At 36.6% G+C, this 21,969-nt stretch overlaps 1 protein-coding gene across 2 annotated transcripts in view; it reads left to right on the top strand.

Annotated features, from left to right (window-relative positions):
• The window catches only part of LOC150108641 (BRISC and BRCA1-A complex member 1-like), a 103,671-nt gene extending 82,426 nt beyond the window's left edge, over positions 1-21,245 (top strand). Inside the window, exons 7-8 of one of the 2 annotated variants that reach the window (XM_090390905.1) lie at positions 13,620-13,706; positions 20,834-21,245. In XM_090390905.1, the coding sequence (XP_090247031.1) occupies positions 13,620-13,706; positions 20,834-21,031 (285 nt within the window). In that variant the 3' untranslated portion in view covers positions 21,032-21,245. Of the gene's footprint in view, positions 1-13,619; positions 13,711-20,833 lie in introns of both variants that reach the window. The other variant, XM_090390906.1, reaches the window with a different exon arrangement.
• The last annotated feature ends 724 nt before the right edge of the window (positions 21,246-21,969 follow it).

Here is a 21,969-nt window from a genome sequence, read left to right as displayed (position 1 = left end):
CACCTCGGTTCCTTCTTGATGGGGAGGATGTGGAGAGGATCCAGAGGCGAGTGACTAAGATGATAGTAGGTCTATGGAATGAACCATATGAGAACAGGTTGAAGATTTGTGGGTTGCAGAAACTAGTTGATAGGCAGAAAATTGGAGATATGATTGAGACATTCAGATTGCTAAAAGGATTCTATGTGATTAATTCAGAGGATATTTTTGAGATCAGGACTGGTGGTGGGAGAACTAGGGGACACCTATGGCTGCTGGGCAAGAGTGTGGTTAGCAGGGGTGTTAGAGCTGGGTTCTTTACTTTTAGAGTAGTAAACGAGTGGAATAAGCTGCCAGAGTCTGTTGTGGGTGCTATGACAGTGAATGAGTTCAAGGCAAGGTATGATAGATACTGTATGAATGTCGAATAGTTGTGATGGACATAATGTTTAGGGCCTCCCTCGATGAGTCTAAAGACTCCTTGGAGTAGCCCGAAATAATAATAATAATGATGATCATGTTAGAAGAATTTAATATATCTACTGGTCATTGATATTGGATCATTAAGCTGGAATGCCTACATAGGAACACCTGTTATACATATGCAAGAATCATTTGTTGACAGTCATAACCCTTAGGTAAAATACCAATTCTCTGTAAGTTAAAGATGCCAAAAAATTATATTCTGGTTTCATCCTATATCCACTTTGTTTGCTTACACCATTTTGGTGTAAGCAAACAAAGTTTGGACGTGAAGTAACTTCATGACTAGGCTACTTGTATATAGAGGCCAATGGCTTCGCCTCAATTTCCTTAGTATCCCATAATGCAAGGCATATATATATCCTTACAGACATGTATAATGCTATGAATTATGGGAATGGCCACTATCACCACCAGTTTCAACTTTTATTGAAGTCTTATCAGTGAGAGCCAGACCTCAGTAAAGGTCGAAACCGGTGATGGTTTCAAGTCAAACTAGATATGTGTTGCTCATGCAACACATATCTAACTTGACTTGAAATAATATTCATGTCTTGAATTCAGTTGCCTAATCAAATGTGCTCAAATTCAGCACTGGATAAATATCTTTTGACAAAATAATTATTCATAAATCTAGTGTTATGTGAAATCCAAAAGTCAAACCAAATTGCCAAAACAGATGTCTCTGCTAATGCATTATTAATGTTCTGTTCCATCAACATTTTTCTCTGTATCCTTATAAAGCTACTTAAAATGGCAGAAAGGTAACTTCAAGAAATTTCTTCCAAAGACAGATATCATGAGAAACAATAAATGTTTATCCAATTAAATATTGCTTCTTATATCTTATCATTATATATATTCTTTATATACTTTATATATATATTTATTATATTCTTATATCTTATCATATCTTCTTATCATTCCGCGTGGTGTCGCACTGATTTGATTGTCGGCTTTTGAGAGCTCCTGAAAAGATTAGTAGTATTTTGTGTTAACTTTGTTAATTTTACTAGAATTTTAAGTAGTATTGTTTGCTTTTTGTTTCTTGGGGTGTCTGTGCAATTTTTGTGTTTTCTGTTATTTTAAGTATAATTTTTAAGATAAGATAGCGTACATATGGCACCAATAAAGAAAAAAATGGCGGCCAGGTCGCCATGTTTGTTTAAGAGTGTTGATATAAACGAATTTATGCAGTGTGCTGTCTGTGAGATGTATGTTTTGCAAAGAGCGGTGGGAGTCTGGTTAGAGGGTGATAGTGGAATTAATATATGCAGAAAGTGTAAGGAGAATGATGATCTCAAGCATGTTTCGGGTGGCGAGAGTGATATCGTTAACGATAGTCAGAATGTAGAAAATGGCGGTGTGATAGAGAATTGCATGGTAGTGCCAGATAGGTGTGAGCACGTCGTTGAAAGTGTAAATGAAGGTAGAAATACAGAACGAATGGATGATTTGATTGATAATAAAAATGGTGAAATAAATGCGAGTAGTGAAATTGCACGTTTGAATGGTGTGATACACAGAGCGAAAAGGCAACTGGAGCGCATGGAAAAATGTATGCTGAACGTACTGACTAATAACCAGCGTAAGTCTGTGACGACAAATAATAGAATGTTCATAAACGTCAATAAAATGAAGGAGTGAGTGCTGTATGGGGATTCGCTATTAAGAGGTGTGATAGTTGAGAGTTTGACAAAGTCGTACCAGCCCTGTGCGAACATAAAGGATGTCAGCGAATCTATTCGTGTGCAAAAACAGAGGGTGAAAGAGATGATAAGCGTGGCAGGAACAAATGATTTGAAAGAGGACAAAATGGAAAAAATAGAGGATGTGAGGGAATTGCTTGCGGTAGCAAAAGAGAAGAGTGAGAGACTTACGATAGTGAGTATTTTACCGCAGTATGACAGTGAAGTGTTTAGAAGGAGGGCCATAATTGCTAATGACTTTATGCGTGGATTATGCATGAAGAGTGGTGTGGAATTTGTGGATGTGTGGAATGAGTTCGATGGGCGAAAGGACTTATATAAGATGGATGGGTTACATTTGAATGGAATTGGTGTACGGAGGCTTGAAAAAGTGTTGATGAATGATGTGGAAGTGGATGTACACACTTAGAGAAACTAGATTTATTAATCGGGGGGGGGGTGGATATGCAGACTTTAGGGAGGCAGTTGAGTGTATGAATGAGTATATTATGCCCGAGCGAATACGAAGGACAACAAATCAGAATGGAATAGTTAGTATAAGGCATCAAAGTAGGGATGGGACAAATGAGCTTCTGTAATTCATGTACACTAATGCCAGGAGTATTAGGAACAAGAAGGAAGAGTTTTTGGCCTTGGTTGGCACTTCCAGACCACAGGTTGTTGGTATTAGTGAAACATGGCTGACAGAAGATTATAAAGCTAGTGGGATTGAATGCGACCTGTATAGCGTGTTCAGGAGTGACAGGGTGAATAAAAAGGGGGAGGAGTGTTATTGATGATAGCTGATGAGATGCAGCCAAGGAGTATAGAAGTTGAACTGCAGGATAGAGAAAAGAGCACATTTGAGGCTGTTTGGTGTGAGATAGACTCTAGCAGAACAAAATATACAATTGGGTGCTGCTATAGACCAGGTGATGGAATCGATGGTGGGGATAGTATGCATAGGCAAATAGAAGAAATGAGCGGAAGACGGGTAACTATTATGGGTGATTTCAATTATGGTAACATTGACTGGAAGGCACATGGGAGGAAGGAATTGGATTTTATGCAGTTATTAAGGGACAGCTATCTATGGCAGCATGTAGTGGAAAATACCAGGGGGCAGAGAGTGCTTGACCTAGTAATTGCAACTGAGAATGTGGCTGTAACGAATATGACCATGTTGCCACCAATTGGTGAGAGTGACCATGATGTCATGACATGGGAGGGTCGCTAAAGGAGTGGAATTTACAATTAAGACAGGGTACATGTGGAATAACAAGGCTGGTAAGTATGACAAGCTTAGGTGTGTGCTTAGTTCAGTGCCATGGCATGTAAAACTGCAAGGGCTGGATGTTGATAGTGCATGGGAGGTGGTTAAGAAATGTTTGCAGGAGACAATGGTTGACTGTATACCAAGAGTCCGAATAATAAATCAAGTAGGGGTTAAATGGATGAATAACACTATTAAGCTTGAGCTGCAAAAAAAGAAACAATTGTGGAGGGAATTTAAGGACAAAGGTGACCAGCAGGTGCAGGAACAGTATAAAGCTCAGGCCAGGGTGGTAACAAGGGTGGTAAGAAAAGCAAAAACGGATTACGAAAGAAATTTGGCCATGCAGGCTAAAGAGAATCCCAAACAGTTTTTTCAATATGTTGCAAGTAAAGGGAAAAGTGTTCATGGTAGAATCATCTTAAAAAATGCTGAGGGTAGGGAGATAACCGAATCAGTCGATATAGTGGAATTACTGAGCGAGCACTTTGCAAGAGTATATCATCCAGATGATGACATTGCAGGAATGGAAGAACCAACAGCTTATACTGGAATTGTGATGAATGAAGTAGAGGTAACTAGTCTATTACAGAACCTCAATGTCAATACATCTGTGGGATTGGATGGTATACCAGCTCTTGTCATACATGAAGTGGCTAAAGAATTGTCAGTGCCCTTGACCATTTTGTTTAATTTGAGCCTCGGGTCAGGGTCAGTCCCAACGGGGTGGAAAGAGGGGAAAATAGTTCTGCTGCATAAAGCTGGTTCCAAGGCTGCTGTTGAAAATTACTGGCCAATCAGCATAACAGGAATCATTATCAAGGTCTTGGAGAAAATAGTCAAGAGGAAAATACAAGATTGGATAGAAGAAAATGGGATACTGTATCGTGGACAGCATGGTTTTGTGAAGGCCATGCCTCAGTAACTTGCTCACGTATTATAACACAGTGACGGCTGAACTGGATAAGGGTAATGGGTTTACAGTGATTCTACTGGACCTTGCTAAGGCCTTTGACAGGATACCACATGGAATTCTAATCAGTAAATTGGGGGATGGATATAGGGTTGGTGAGATAGATAGGAGTGTGGTTGACAGAGAGATATCAGAGAGTGGTTTATTCAGGAGTAGAATCCACAAGACGGCCTGTGACTAGTGGTGTGCCACAAGGATCTGTTCTTGGACCACTGCTGTTTAATTTGTTCATTAATGATATAGGAAAGGATCTGAGAGGAACAGTTCATTTGTTTGCAGATGATGCAAAGTTGGGTAGGGCAATAGTGAATGCAGATGACGTCAAAATTTTGCAAGATGATTTGGATAGATTAGAGGTCTGGGCTAAGGTGAATGGATGTCAATTTAATGTGGCAAAATGTAAGGTTATACATTTTGGGGTGAAAAGATTAGCAGCAGATTGCTACATTGGTGGAACTGTACCCCAGGAAATTGATGAGGCACGAGATTTAGGAGTGTTATTAGATAAGGAGTTGAAGTTTAGGGGGCACATTGCAAAAGTGGCCAAATCAGCTCTTCAAATCATTTGGGTGTTGAAGAATACGTTGACAAGCAGAGACAAGCAGGTTATTGTTCCTCTGTATCGAGCCTTGATAAGACCTCATCTCAACTACTGTGCCCAAATTTGGCCACTTAGGTTCCTTCTTGGTGGGGAGGAGGTTGAGAGGATCCAGAGGCGAGTGACCAAGATGATAGCAGGTCTGTGGAATGAACCTTATAACAGGTTGAGGATTTGTGGGTTGCAAAAATTGGTTGATATGCGGAGGAGGGGAGATATAATTGAGACATTCAAATTACTGAAGGGTTTCTACAAAATTAATTCAGAAGATATTTTTGAGAACAGGGCTGGTTGTGGGAGGACTAGGGGACATCCATGGAAACTGGGCAAAAGTGTGGTTAGTAAAGGTGTTAGAGCTGGGTTCTTTACTTGTAGAGTGGTGAATGAGTGGAATGCGTTCCCAGAGTCTGTGGTGGATGCTGTGACAGTGAATGAGTTTAAGGTGAGGTATGATAGATACTATATGAATGTAGAATAGTTGTGGTGAATATGATTTGGGGCCTCCCTCGATGAGTATAATGACTCCCTGGAGTTGCCCTTAATAATAATAATAATAATATCCTCATAAAATTAACTAAACATGCAGAGAAAAAGAGCGATTGTTTTTTCTTTACAACAAAAATCAGAATGTGTCTACATCCTATTGATATCATATTCTAAATAGCTATTAGAAATTATAATATTCTGCTATCATTTAAGACATTTTATTCCAAATAAAAACTAAAGACAAACAAACTATTTCCTTAGACATTCATCAGTGACCTCACTAGAATTATACTTCTTTTATTCTTGATTCTTTAAATACCCATACTAGCCACTGAATTAGAAACCTTTATGCAGATATATGTAAATGTCAGTTATACAGCATGCGTACAAAATACTTGGTCATGTGTTGCAATGTATTCTAGGCAACTCTTTAAGAATGCTTTCTTCCTGGATGATTCTCATGATGTATTGAATGAAATATACAGGACTATTTAATAAATTCTAGTTTCCTTTACATGTGAGAATCCCTTATTTAAAAATTTGTATTAATTAGTTGTTCATGAAATAACTCTTCTCTTCTGAACCCCTTAATTTTCATAACTGATGTCATCCTTATGCACACAGCATTCCTGCCACATCTTTTTCTTAGGAATCAATCTCTTGCTTAATATGATTGCACATCTATTTCACTCCTATTCTATTTATTCTTTGGACTCTAGGGACAGATTCTGATATTGCATCATGTAAATATTTTTTCAAATGCTTCCCATACACTACCAATATCCTTCCCATTAGCAACCAACACCATGGGACAGAACCTAGTATAATCCTATAATAAATTTAGTTTAATCCTTTATCCAAGTGTGAGCAAACAAAGTTTCTGCCTGAAAATATTTTCAGGACTGGGGTAAGGTAGCAAACACCGGGCAACTCGTAGCAAAGGTGGACCAAGCTAACATCACTCCTATCTCAGTAATGCAAAATAATGCAAAACTCCATAATGCAAAACACATCTCCTTGCGGATATGTATAATGTTATGCATTAAGGGAAGGGCCACTACCCAGACTAGTTTCGACCTTTATTGAGGTCTCTTCAGTGGGAGCCAGGCCCAGAAGTGGAGATACCAGGCAGAAGCAATGGTGAGGTCATCTTTACCTATAGGAGTTGCCAAACAGTGTGCCACCTTTTTATTAAATTACTCTGGATTTAGAGAACAATGTTGAAAGTTTATTTTTCACTTGGTTAGACTATAATAAATTTAGTTTAATCCTTTATCCAAGTGTGAGCAAACAGAGTTTGCACCTGAAAACATCTTCAGGACTGGGGTAAGGTAGTACAACACCGGGCAACTTGTAGCAAAGGCTAACACCTCTCCTATCATCACTTCTTTCCTCATAATCATTTCCATGATAGTATACATTTCGCTTATTAATATACAGTTACATAACATGTTTGCTCTTATGCACAGATTCTCACTATTCCTCTCATCATAATCTTATTTCCCTGACTCTCTGCATTAGGCTTCATACCAATTACTGATTTATCCAGACTCCTGTTACCAAATGCATTCAAATGTAGGTTGTCCCTCATATAAATCACATGTCCAGATACTTGCAAACATTCTTTCTATACAGCCTACTTATTGAATTGTTTCTATCATAGCACTCTTTCTTAATTCATTGCTGTTATATCTTGGTAATATTGTAATGATTTTCATTTTATCTCTCACTTCTTCCGGTGATTAGTCTCCATTCATATTCCCTCTCATACTGAACTTATCACTATTTAAATTGTTTGTTCCTACTAGAATTACTATCTCTTTTACTTTACTTCTCTGTTTTTCATTTGCATTTGTTATATTTTTGAATTTTTGTTCTGGGAAAACTCAAAGTAATAATCCAGTCATCAGTAGTTTGCTTTATGAGATCACCATACCAGTTAATATCCTTTTTATAATAACTTTACCTACCTGATCATCATTATGCAGTATCTTAGCTGATTCAGTACTTTGTTGTTTCTCATTTTGTTGCATAACTTTCTTGTCCTTCCTTTGTTCCTCCAATGATCTCTCTCTCCTTTTTTTTTTTCAATTCCCACATTATCTTTGTAATAATCTGATTACTTTTCATTGGGCAAACCTTAACTTCACTTTTCTTATTAGCATTCTGTTTTGTTTCTGCTTGATTCTTGTGTGTTTTTTGACACCATTTTATAGCACTGATTAATATTGTAATATCTCAAAAAATATGTTACCAAATACAATAAAAACATGAAAATCAGCACTACTGTTTATAAAACACCGATTTTCGAAGAAAAGCATGATAAAACAGAGGAAGGTCACCCCTTTTACATAAGCTTTAAATAATCCAGTCACTCACGATGTAGCCTCAAACCCAGTCCCTAAGCCACATTACTTAGGCATGATAGTTATTGACCTTAATATGTTAAACAATGGCCAGTGTTGAGGAAATTTATAATTTTTTGCAATTCGTATAGTTTTTTTGTAAAACAATCATATGGTAGCCATTATTACTATTATTGAAAATGGTAATAAGTCACAAATTGTAGTAAGCTGTTTTTCAAGGACAAGCCTCTGAAATTTAAATTTGGAGTAAAGTGACTTTTTTTCCCTATGATCCTGTGCTGGGTTTCCATGCCCTGGATACCCAGCACATGGATACACAGCTGCAGGGTACCTGGTACACTGCAGGTAAATCCAGTGGGTGTGGCTGTTCTTTAGGGGAAGTGGATAAGGATTTTCCTAGCTTTTTGTGCAATCTATAAGTAGTCACAAGATTGTGCTTTCACCTTTTCTGAGATGTCACAAATGTAAGGGATGGTGATGGATTGCCTATAATCTATATGTGGAGGGAGGGGATGTGACTGTTTATGGATGTATTTACCTGTGTGTAGGTTTTATGTAGACAGTGAAGGTCAGAGATCCATTTGGTTGTTGTAACTAGGATATTTATGAAGGGCAAACTGTTGGGTCCTTGGATGGTGGCTGTTCAAATGGGATAGGAAAATGGCCATGTGACTAAATTGCAAACATGATACGTTTGCAATTTAGAGCATTTTTTTAAATGTCTCTATGAAAAAGTTAGCTGGGGGGGAGAGAAAGAGAGGAGGCAATGGCTATTCCCTTTATTTGTTTGTAGAATTTTCTTTGCCATTTGCTCCTCCCCCAGCTAACTTTTTCATGATACATTTCAGAAAAAATGCCCTCAATTCTTTCCCTTCAAACTGACTATTTGGCATGCATCAATAGTCACATCACCCCCCCCCCCTCATTCCCAACAATACAGACCTATAAAAACCTTAGTCCACCAGACAAAATTAATTTGCTCAGATAACACTGCAATCACCATAGAACTCACCCACATAAAACACACTTTTTTGACCAGTGCCATTAGAAGTGTCAGGGAAACTGAATTCTGATAGGAAGAATCTGTGTGTAAGAGTGACAATGTTAGGTAACTCTGTTAATGATGGTCATTATTATGGAAATGATTATGAAGAGAGAGAGAGAGAGAGAGAGAGCGATTCTGTGTTTGTCTGGTTCAGACCTATCAAGCATGTGTAAATGTCTGCATAAATAAGGAACTAGATAAGAACAGAGATCTGCGAGTTGTTGAACTGTCATGCAGACCACAGACAAGTGTATGCAAAAGCTTGCCTGGTTGGCGGAGTGGTTAGCGTAGCCACTCTTCAACCAAAAGGCTGCAGGTTCGAATCTCGCCATGGACATGGATGTTTGTGATTGTCTGTGAAAATACTAGTGGTGGTGGGTGTTGGTTGGTTCGTTGTAGTTGGTGGATTGAGTGGTGGAGACAGAGAGCTGTAGGTGCCCTCCCTCAATGAGTCTTTGGACTCCCTAGAGGTGTTATGAATAATAATAATAATAATAAGAGCATGCAGGTAATTTGTTATGTCTGTACATGAATGCTAGGAGTATCAGAAACAAAGGAGTAGAGTTTGTTGCCTTGGTTAATATATTGGGACCTCATGTTGTGGGTATTAGTGATACTTGGCTATCAGAAGCAGATGTACTAACTAGTATCAAGTTCAAAGAGTACAGTATGACTATGACTGCAATACTAGTAACAGTTTTTGTGACAGTGAGTTTGAAGCCATCTGGTGTGAGATGTAGTCTAACAAGATTAAATACACATTGGGGTGTTTTTACAGAGCTTGTGGATCAGTTGCTAGTGATGAAGAATATATCAACAAACAAATAATGAATGCGAAACAAGTAATCATAATTGGGGACTTTAATTATACAAATATTGATTTTGTAGCTATGAAATCACATGAGAAGAATGAAACTGAATATATTAAGATGTTGCAAGACAAGTTCCTCAAGCAGCAGTGACAGAAAGAATTTGAGGTCAAAGACTGTTAGATCTGATTATAGTGTCAGAAGAGGGTTTCATTTAAAGATGTAACTATTTTGCCTCTGGCATGATCCTGCATGATCATTGTCACATGGTGACAGTGATCATGCATGGTGACAGAAAAGATTACATATTGAACTACAAAGCTGGAAATTATGACCACCTGAGGGTTATGCTGGATTCTCTCCCATGGTATCAATTATTAGATGGGGAGGATATTGACAATGCATGGGAAGTGTTTTAAAAAAATACTTAAATGATGCGATATCATTTAAGTATTTTTGTGTCCCTAGAGTTCGAAGAATAAATAGAGTAGGAGTCTGGATGCACATTATGTGTGATGGTGGATGTTTCCTTGTCCTCTCACCATTCAACTAATGCCAGGGTTCCACAAGGGTCTGCCCTCTCACCAAATCTCTTCCTGCTATATATATCAATGGCCTACTTCAGTTGACTTCCAATCCAATACACAGTTTTGCGGATGACAGCATTATTCATAACTATTATTTTTTTCAGAAATAACAATATATACTAAAATATTAATTATAAAAACTTTAATTAATACTTTCCTATATTTCTTATATACTTTCTAACATTACATTGGTTTTTGTGATTCCTGATGATGGCAATGATATGTACACTCAGCCACCAACAAAAAGTGTTTTATTATGGCCAAACGGGCAGGACAGCCAATATCAGAATTTCTGAACACAACAGCTATATCCAGTTCCACCTTCCACCTATACAGACACTCAGGACTTGCTGTCCATTTGGACACTCACCAGGATACACTGGAAGAAGGCCACTCTCTTACACTGTAGCAATGAAAGACTTTTCCTCGAATCTGCCTCAGCCGTGAAAAGTTTTCCAAACCTCAAATTTGTGTGGGTTGCAGAGTTTAACTGACAGCTGTAGGATTGGGAATATGATAAAAACTTATAAGTTACTAAAGGGATTCCATAAGATTGACACAAAAGAAATTTTTCAATACATGGGGTGTAGAGGAGAAAACAAGGGGTCACACTTGGAAGTTCTTTAAGAGTGTGGTTAGTAAGGGTGTATGTACAGACTAGTTTCTTTACTTGGAGAGTGGTGAATGAGTGGAATGGATTGCCAGATTTGGTTGTCAGCACCCCATGAATGACTAAGTTTAAGGATATGTGTGATGGGTATTGTCTTAATGGACAGTGTAGGTCTCCCACAATGAATCAAAAGACTCATTGCAGGATACCTACCTGTATAAATAATAATAATAATGTAAATAATCTGAGTTTTAATTTCTGATTTTAATATCACTTTCTTTCATAATGTGATCTATCTTATCGTTATCAGCAAGAGGCACTACACAAAATAACACTTGCTTTACACCAAATTTTACAGCAAATTATATTCCTATATTTTCTTTGCTTCTAACAGCTACTTTACAACTTAAGTATGGACTATATTTTGTTCTGCTATATTCCCATGATTTCTTAACTATTTTTATAAAATAAAATTCTTGTTCTGATACTGAACCCAGCTTGTTTCTCTCTAGATTTCTTTTCTAGTTTTCCTTAGCTAAGATCGGCATATGCTTGCAAAAATCTTATATGGTACTATGAGAGCTCAGAGCTCTATTTCAATCATCTGGAACTTGACCAGGTTTTCTGAAGTAAGCAGTGTAGATAGACTGTAAAACATTTATATCTCACATTTTCTTTTTTCACACAGATTTTTCTATTTCTAGTATTGATTTACCACACTCCTGATTGCATTTCTCTTAATTATTTTCTGCCACTGTATTCTCACTGCTTATGTCCTTTCACCAGTATAGATTCTATCACTTTGGGTTTGCAACTGATCTCTTAGCCAACATTACCCATCTTTAGACACAAATCATGTAAAAGTTTGGAGAAATTCATGATGTCACTCTTGACGTTTCGAGAACAGTTGATTGAATCTAGATACCAAGGGAAGCTTAGCAAATGTTCATTCTTATTAGGCTGCCTTTCATCTTTTGCAGTTGTATTACCCACTTCCTTTCTGATCACTCAGTACATATCAAAGTAGATGGTTTCCTCTCCTCAGTTTTTTATAGCAATGCTGGAGTACCTCAATGTTCAGAACTTTTACCCACTCTCTTCTTCCAGTACATTAATGACCTTCTATTCATAGCATTTTTGAGACAATACATGACCATTCCTCTTCTTCATTTGACAGACATTATAGTGTACAATCATTTGATACTTTGGAATCTTCTGTAATCAATGCCTAAAACTCTGACCTCCTTGCAATTTTTTAGTGGTACAAAAATAATCTTATGAACTTCAGTGCTACAAAACACAAAACAATGTTTGAAATTCAACACTATTAAAGAAGTTTATCTTAGTGTTGAATGCTGTAGCTGGGAGATGAATGTCATTGTGCTGTTTATTAGAAGCCTGAAATATCTTGAAAAAGTTTTCCATGTTTGATTTTTGCATGATGATTTACCTAATAGCATGTTGTGCCTCCTTTGGCCAAGATAACCACCCGCACCTATCTTGGCATTGGCTCCAGTAGACCATGAAAAGTCTAGAGGTATTCTGGATCATCTAAACAATATAATATCCCAGAGGTCAGTGACAGCCATTGGGTGCTTCATTCTACACAATCCTGCAAATGTTCAATGGGATTGAAATAAAGAGAATTAGGAAGCCAGAGGAGCACACAGAATGTTTGGATATGCTCTTGACTATGTTTACATACTGCGAGCCTTATCATGGGACAATGTCTTACTGGAAGAGTCCAGATCCATCAGCCTACATTGCCATCATGTAGGATAGCCTGATCCTAAACAGGCAATTAGTGATCAAGATCTATTGTTGTTAGCTTATGGGAATATCCAGGATACCAGTATTGGCATTTGGATCCAAGATGAGGTATTGGTCAGAAGTTACCACTTTATGGCCGGGGAGCAATTGTATGCTACCGTCATTCTCCGAAGTGTTCAATCTCTGTAGATCTGTGTTCACAGGTCTAATTTACCTGTTGGGATGAAATACCTGAGATTCCATGAGAAAAAATCCCTCCATCTCTCTCTCTCTCTCTCTATGAGACTGGCTAACTCACCTTTGAGCAAAAAGACCTGATAAAAATTCCCCATGCCATAAATGGGAATTGAACTCAGCTGGTCTTTCTGACCAGAGCGCTTTGGCTATACTGACTGAGCTATGTCAAGGTGTGTTCAGTGGAAATGAGAGCACCCAGTGATGTCCACGAGAACAATTCCTATACCAGGATACTGCTACCACCAGCTTGTTTCCAGCCAACTGTGCAGTCTGATTTGCATAGGAGTTTTGGCTCAGGAGTGTATATTTCACCGCAGTCTACATTTGTATGTTGGCACATCAGATATTTATTTTAAGTCAGTCATAAATGTACTGCCAAAATTTCCACAAATCTTATACAAAATGCAGGAATTAATAAACATTACTGTCTACTGAGTTCCTTAGTGTGGTACCATGATTAAGGCACCTGTTGTACAGCACTGCATTCACATCTGCGCAAAGTTTATTTCATTATTGCAGACCACAAGGAAGGTCATGGTGCATAACTAGCAACATAAGAATTTCCTACTTCACAAAATATAAATGCATTTAACAACAACAAAAAAAAAACTCATTAGAAAGTTTTTATTTTGCATATATATGTCTTGATAATAAATCTTTACTTCTACTTATGGTTATAGATGCTGTTTTATTAATTCCTTCACTTTCTGGACAGGTTTTAAAGAAACTGCAGAAGTCACATTATTTTTTCTTAGATGTATTATATATTCATGAAGCTCCTTCTGAGGATAACAAATGTCAGGTAAGTATGTATCCTTTCATCTTTCTCACATGCACATGCATAGTTAATGCTTTTCTTTTACAGCTTCTATGCTTATCCTTACTATATGATAAGAATTTGTCAGATATTAATTTAAGTTAACAACAACATAAACAACAAGAGGTCAGTTCTGTAAGTTTGAAACTGGACAGGTGGGATTTAAATTACCTAAAATCATTCTTTGTCTACCAAAAAAAATAAACTTTATTCATCAGTACTCAAGACATCAATAATGAATCTCTGTTCAAGACTACATCATTGCACATGCTGAAAATAAGAGAAGGTGCTTATTAAGAAAAATTAACCATCTGCCATTGAGAAAACTATTTTATTCCTCACCTATCTTAGATGAGTGAGGAACGAATTTCTGCTGGAATTACAGGGAATAGTATTGTAATTCACAAAATGGATTCTACAGTAATGACATTCTAGTTTGTGTTTTGATTTTTACATATATTTCATAACCACAACTAAGGAGACTTATTCCTTGATAATTTTCAGGCTTTACAGTTGCCTCATAAATTAGAATAACTACAGATTCTGGTGGGTCTTCCCCATTCCATATTCTATTCAAGAAATCTAAGTCCTAATTTTATAATTTTTCAGCATATTTGCACAATTCCATATTAATACTATCTTCTCCAAGTTATTTCTTATTTTTAAAATTATTTAAAGTATCATTCAATTCCCATATAGAAGTATGTTCCGCTAAATTATTTTTGGATCAAGATATTTCTAATTCTTTTAGTATGTGATCATAAATTCTGAAAGCATTGTAGGCATGTAATTTTGTCAGTCACATTGCCCTTGCATTCTTTCTTATTCAAATTATTTAAAATTTTATAAGTTATAAGCTGAATTTTCTTAAATCTCTGTCTAGATAAAAAAAAATAATAATTATTATTATTATTATTATTATTTAATATCACAAAGGATATTCCAATTGTAAGACAAGGAGATGTACTTTCAGCAAGTGTATTTAATTTGGTACTTGAAGCAATAATAAGAAAGGATTTATAAATATGAAATATTTATAAATCCTTTCTTATTATTTATTATTTCAATAATAAATATGAAAGGATTTATTAATACAAATATGTTCATATGCAGATAATATAGCAATAATAAGTTGCAGGGAAAAATATTTAGAAGAGAAATTTGAAGAACTTAATAAAAACACTAAAGAAGTTGGATTACAAATTAATGAACAGAAAACTAAATATATGGAATGTGGAAAGACAATAAAAACTTTACAAAATATAGGTGAATATATTTTGAAGTTGTAGATAGTTTTAAATATTTAGGTTAATTAATAACAACAAACAATAATTTATCCAAAGAAATTAATAGTAGAATCATGGCTAGAAATAAGTATTATTATATTTATAAAAAGTTAATGAGTAATTAGATTTTTAATCGTAATTCCAAATTAAAACTTTATAAAACAATTGTAGGACCTGTAACAACATATGGATGTGAAACATGGCAATTAACACAAAAAGATATATCATTATTATTCAGGCCTCCATGAAGTCAAAAGACTCATCGTGGGAGGTCCTTCCTAAGAAACACAAAGTCTATCAAGACTCATCAAGGGGAGGTCCCCCCTAAGAAACACAAAGTCTATCATACCACTCCTTGAACTCATTAACCGTTCTCGCTCTCACCACTCCATCAGGCAATGCATTCCATGATTCAATCAACCTCCATGCAAAGAAACCACTCCTCACCCTCTTGCTCACAGTTTCCTTTCGTAACTTCCAGAGATGGCCTCTCGTCATCACTCCTTCCTGCTGTTCAACCAAGCGAAAGAACTCCCCAGTGTCAACCCTGTAACCACCTCTCAACAGTTTAAAAGTCTCAATCATATCGCCTCTCCTTCTTCTTCTATCCACCAAACTCTGCAGTCCACATTCCCTCAGCTGATCCTCATAACTATAATTGTACAGTCTTGAAGCCATCATTGTTATCCTCCTTTGTACCCTTTCCACAGTTAATTTATTTCCTTCAAATCCTGAGGACCAAATCTGAGAACAATAGTCCAAGTGTGGTCTGAACAAGGTCTTATACAATGGAATGATAACTGTTTTATCTCTACAGGTCAGTGTCCTTCTCATTATTGTAGCAATTCTCTGTGTTACCTTCACCATCTTTGCAATATGTCCCCTAAATTTCAGGTTTCTATCAATCATCAACCCCAGATCTCTTGTCTCCCCTACTTCCTCCAGTATAACTCCTCCCATTGAGTATGCAGTGTCCCATCAATGTTTCCCAAACCTCAAGACCTTACATTTTGCTGCATTAAACCGGTACCCGTACCCCCATTCATTTGCCCATCTATCTAGCTTATTCAAATCCTTTTGCAGGGCTGCCACATCTGCACTATTACTAATAATACTTCCCAGCTTCACATCATCTGCAAACAACTGAATATCCCCTTGCAATCCATTGACAATATCATTGATATAAAGGTTAAACAATATAGGTCCCAGTACTGAGCCCTGTGGGACCCCACTTGTAACCCTCTGCTTCCTTGAAACTGCCCCACCATACACAACTCTCTGATACCTATCGGACAGCCAATCCTGAATCCAGTTGACCAATCTGACATCCAGACCCATGTGCTGCAATTTAAATATCAGCTTATCATGTGGCACCTTGTCAAATGCCTTTGCTAAGTCTAAGGAAATGGCAGTATATGCCTTTCCCTCATCTAATGCTCTTGTAACTTTATCGTAAAAGGCTTGCATATTGCTAAAACAAAAGTGCCCCGTCACAAATCCATGTTGATTCTCACAGATAACATTACCCTCATCTTCCCAATGCTGTATACGGTCCTTCAGTACTTTCTCCAAGATCTTACTAACTACTAGATAGATTGAGAATCTTTGAAAGAAAAATATTAAGGAATATACTGGGTGATTATAAAATAACGTCAAGTGTTCAGAGCCCTCTAGCGAGTAATGTATTGGACGAAACACACCAATTTTCGGTAGACGTACACAGTGGAACATGGGGATTCGATTTAACGAAAAAAAAAAAAAAAGTATCAAATGTCGCCAACAGGAGAAATTTTGGCGCTGTTTACCGAGTAAAATGCATTAATTTGCATTATTGTGTTTCTTGTGAGTGATCTTATCATTTGTAGACGAACTGCTTTTTGATGCCTGTTACCTTACATGAGCGTGCTTTGTTAGTCAAACTCTATTATCAGAGGAACAATAATGCCAGTGCTTGTCTTCGTGATTTTCGGCATGTGAAAAATTTAAGAAAGGACCGATTAGCATAACAAACTTACGAGAAATGATTCGGCAATTTGAAACTATTGGAACTCTAGCAGTGCAGGTAGGCAGGGTGCGCAAACCAATCAATCATCAAGTTGAAACTGCTATTGTGGAACAGGAGATGACGAATGTACAGGGGTACCAGCAGTGCATGAGCAATATCCCGGCAAACAGATATCGCATACACAACAGTGTGGAAAATCCTACATCAGATGTTGAAGTTTTACGCCTATAAAATCAGTCATGTTCAAGAATTGCACCCTGGTGATGCGACCACATAAATCGACTTATCTTTGAGATTCTTAGCACGCATGGAAGTGGATAATGCATGGCCATGGCAAATTTTATGGAGTGACGAAGCGCACTTTTATTTGAACGGCGATATTAACACACCCCACATTGGACTTCAGATACAGCATGTTTTGCGACAACATTTCTCTGACAGAAGAATCATTAGTCGTGCATTTCCCACGCCATGGCCACCGAGATCGCCTGATCTCAATCCTTGTGACTTTTGGCTGTGGGGATTTCTTAAAAGCATTGTGTATCAAGGACACGTACCCGATATTCCAACTTTGAAAGATCAAATAACGTTACACATGAGACAAATCAATTCTGATATGTTGCGAGCCACTGTGGAAAATGTCGTGCACTGTATGGTTCCTGGAATGGTGGTCATATTGAACCTCATTTGTAATTAACAATAAACATCATGAAATTGATGTGTGCTGTCTCTCATTTGCCATTTAGTCATTCATTAGTCACACCTACTAAAATTAATTTGGCAGCGCCAAAATCTCCCCTGTTGGCGACTTTTGGTACTTTTTTTTTCGTTAAATCGAATCCCCATGTTCCACTGTCTACGTCTACCGAATATCGGTGTGTTTTGTCCAATACATTACTCGCTAGAGGGCTCTGAACACTTGACGTTATTTTATAATCACCCGGTATATGGACCAATAAAAGAAGAAAATGGGATATGGAGAATTAGAACAAATGATGAACTTGAACAACTAATGGTGAAGATATAGTAAGATATATATAAAGTCACAAAGAATAGCATGGTTGGGGTATATAGAAAGAATGAAAAAAGATAGAGGGGTTAAAATCAAAATATTTGAATGGAAACCATTAGAACAAAGGAAGAAAGGTAAACCCAGAAAAAAATGGATTGATGATATAAAAAGATCTTACAACTCTAAAAGTTAACAATTGGAGGAATAAAAGAAAAGAATGGTTAAAAATTGTTTTGCAAGCTAAAACTCATAAAGAGTTGTAAAGCTAGAAGAAGGTGGGAGACAGATTTCGTTTCCCATTGAGACAATCTCCCCTCTTATTGGAAGTCTGAACTCGCTTGAAGAAGTTTGGTCTCTAGAGCAGGGTTTCCAGACTAGGTAAAAATGAATAATATATGAAAATAATAAAAATTAGGGGAGAATCCTTAGCCCACTTACAGTACAAATGTCCTATAGGTTTACTAATAACTTTTCTTGGGGTGGGAACCACATAAAAAAAATTGCAGGTTTGCAAATTATAAATTAATTTATAATCAAGACTAGTATATATATGGATGTAACCTGTAATAAATTATAACAGTTTTTTCCCAACTACTATTTATCTGATTTCAGTATCATTGATTAATATCTTTAGGTTGTTTTAACATTCTTCGGTTCAAACAGCAAACTAGGTAAGCTCCCCATATTCCTACAGTCAGGTCTCACTATAGCAAATGTTGTAATTCACTCAGTTATAATAAACTATCAGACTCACTACCAAAGTATAGTACTTTGGCAGGTAGTTACTGTAGCATGTCTTTCACCATAATGACAAACTTCCTTTGGACCCAATCAGTTCTGCTATTGTAATAACTAACTATAGTTACTCAAGCATACAATTGTATAGTTTGAATTTTTGCATTTTCATTCTTTAACCACTGTATGAAATGTCCATTGAAGTTAATATAACCTTTGGATGTCATAGAAAAATTATATGGATGCGAAGTGTATATTTTTGATATGCAGAGTGTTCAAATTTAAAGTATTCCTGTTTAATTCCTTGTGATCCAAATGCTGAGAAACTTTGCAGAAATGCATTGTGTGTGTCATGCAGAAGCGATAGCTGAGGGGGGGGGAACTTCAAAATTCACTACCAGCAAGCATTGTAAACACTAAATATGGAATTTGCATATCATGCAACTTGGCAGATGCCAGGAGGGTTTAAAAAGATGGACATGGGATTTTTCCCTTCATTCTGGTTGTTAATACTGTTCACAGTTACAGCACTAACCTTGCCCCAATGTGCTTTGCTTGTGAACTGTACTACTTAAACAATTGCAGTGCTGTTGCTTCACTATACGAATTTCATTGCCTGAACAAATAAGTGGAATTGGATGTTGGTTCACTTTCATTTGAACGGAGATGTGAATAACCACAATTGCTGGGTATGGACTATGCAAAACCTGTATGCAATCCAACAAATTCCTTTCTATTCACCCAAAGTTGCTGTCTGGTATGGGCTTACAGCTTCATTTATCATTGGACTATTCTTCTTTCAGGACATTTGCCAATTGGATCCTGTGATCTGCTCAGTTACTGCCAAGAGGTATCATGATATGATTAAACAACTTTGTTGTGCCACAGCTATGGCAGCACTTGTGCATGGATTTAGTTATTTTCATGCAGGATGAGGCCTCTCCACACATCAGTCGATCTATACAGAAGGTTCTTTGAAAACATTTCACAGAAGCCAGAGTGATCAGCCATGCATTTTCCACTGCATGGCCACCTCATTCAACTGATCCTACCCCTTGTGATTTCTGGCTCTTGGGATTTCTCAAAGACAGTTTATCAGGATCATTCTGATAATTTGCCACACTTAAAGACAGCATAGCACAGCATGTGCACAACATCAGTCCTGATGAGCTGCATTCTGCCATTGAACTTACTGTACAAAGGATTCAGTTTGTGGCATACCACGAAGGGCATCACATTGAACAGTACAGCCCATGAATGCATAATGGAAGTGAATAAAAATGTGTTATTTATGCTTGTGTTGCTTCTCTCTTTCTTACACAACACAGAAGAATTACTGCATCTACATTTAGTACATCATACAGTGGTGAATTTTGAAAAAAAGGAGCACCAAAATTCACCCTAGTGGTGAATTTTGGTGCTCCTTTTTTTTTTGTTTTTCTCAGGTATGACTTCTACATGATGCACAAAGCATTCCTGCAAAGTTTCACAGCATTTGGATCACTGGGTGGCACTCCACAAGGCGTTGAACAGGAATACTTTAATTTTGATCGCTCTGTATTTGATCTGTGTGGCCTTTTGGGTGGTGAAAGCTGTTTCCAGTTTTACTTCTCCAAGAGTCAAATATTTTTTCCTTTTTTTGGGGGGGAGGGATCTCATTGACTTTGTTTGTAACTGTAAATAGATAGGAATTTGTTATAACTAATAATTTAAAACAAATTGCTCACAAAGTTAGCAGAAAACAAAGATACATTTTTACCTTTCTCCTAACATGGAAAAAGATCATGGAATTCATTTCTTTTTTCTCCTGTTGCAGAAAAAAAAAGTGGACGAAAATAAAAATATATTTATAGTAAGATTGCAGATGTCTTAGTTCATAATAAACAATTTTGATTAGAGCTCATAGATCAACTAATATATATTATTAGATTACAGATATAGAAATGTTAGTGTTCTAAACTTTTTTAAAAAAATAGCATTATTCTGTATTTAAAAACTAAGCTCTTACTTTTAGCATAGTTTGTTTAAACTGTTTATACTGTATATTTTATAGCAGATTTTGTTTTTTACATAGGAAATATTTGAGACATTTTGCGACTTGGATGAAAAATATACATCTTATGTATTTGAAGTAATGAGAAACACTACTAAATTGCATAACTGTATGGCAAAGTTGTTGGCACATCCTCTGCAAAGACCTTTTCAGAAAGATACTTTTTACAAATTACAAGTAACTCCAGCATCTGAAGAGAAAGATGATGATGAAGAATAATTGTATAAGTAATGTGTTTATATTATTGTTGAGTTTTGTGCTTACTATGTTTTGTCACAGAAATTTGTCTGAATTGGATAAAAGTTGAAGTTAAACCTGTTAATTCTCTAATTACTAGCATAAATCCTCCAGAAATTTATTTCTGGAGGAAATTTCTTTCATGAGTGAAAATGAGTTTTAGCCTGCAAATATAAGTAAAGAGTTTAAATTTGTGTAGGCTCATTTTAATCCAGTGATTAGTCTATAATGGAGATTTATTTATATAGGAATAATCTTCAGTTATTATATTAATTTTCTTACTTGAAGTTTTTCATCACTTGTGTGGGGCAAAATTTTGTAGCACATCAAAATTTAACTGGGGGTAAAAAAAATATATAGATTTTTATGTAAATTATAAATGGTGTTTACATTCATTATTAAGATTCCAAACAGAAAAAATATTATAGCGGGTTTTTTAAAAAGTGCTGAAGTACAATAACTGGAAATTGCATTGCAAACTATATAACTTTTACTATTATTACTATTATTACGGGAAACTCCAGGGAGTCATTAGACTCATCGAGGGAGGCCCCAAATCATATTCATCACAACTATTTGACATTCATACAGTATCTATCATACCTCGCCTTAAACTCATTCACTGTCACAGCATCCACCACAGACTCAGGGAGCGCATTCCACTCATTCACTACTCTAAAAGTAAAGAACCCAGCTCTAACACCTTTACTAACCACACTTTTGCCCAGTTTCCATGGATGTCCCCTAGTCCTCCCACGACCAGCCCTGTTCTCAAAAATATCTTCTGAATTAATTTTATAGAAACCCTTCAGTAATTTGAATATCTCAATCATATCTCCCCTTCTCCGCCTATCAACCAATTTTTGCAACCCACAAATCCTCAACCTGTTCTCATACGGTTCATTCCACAGACCTGCTAT

The sequence above is a fragment of the Typopeltis vanoorti genome, chromosome 3, assembly GCF_054136105.1.
Source record: "Typopeltis vanoorti isolate ZY-2024b chromosome 3, IOZ_Tvanoo_1.0, whole genome shotgun sequence".
Taxonomy (NCBI): domain Eukaryota; kingdom Metazoa; phylum Arthropoda; class Arachnida; order Uropygi; family Thelyphonidae; genus Typopeltis; species Typopeltis vanoorti.
This window is presented reverse-complemented; position numbering and strand designations above follow the sequence as displayed.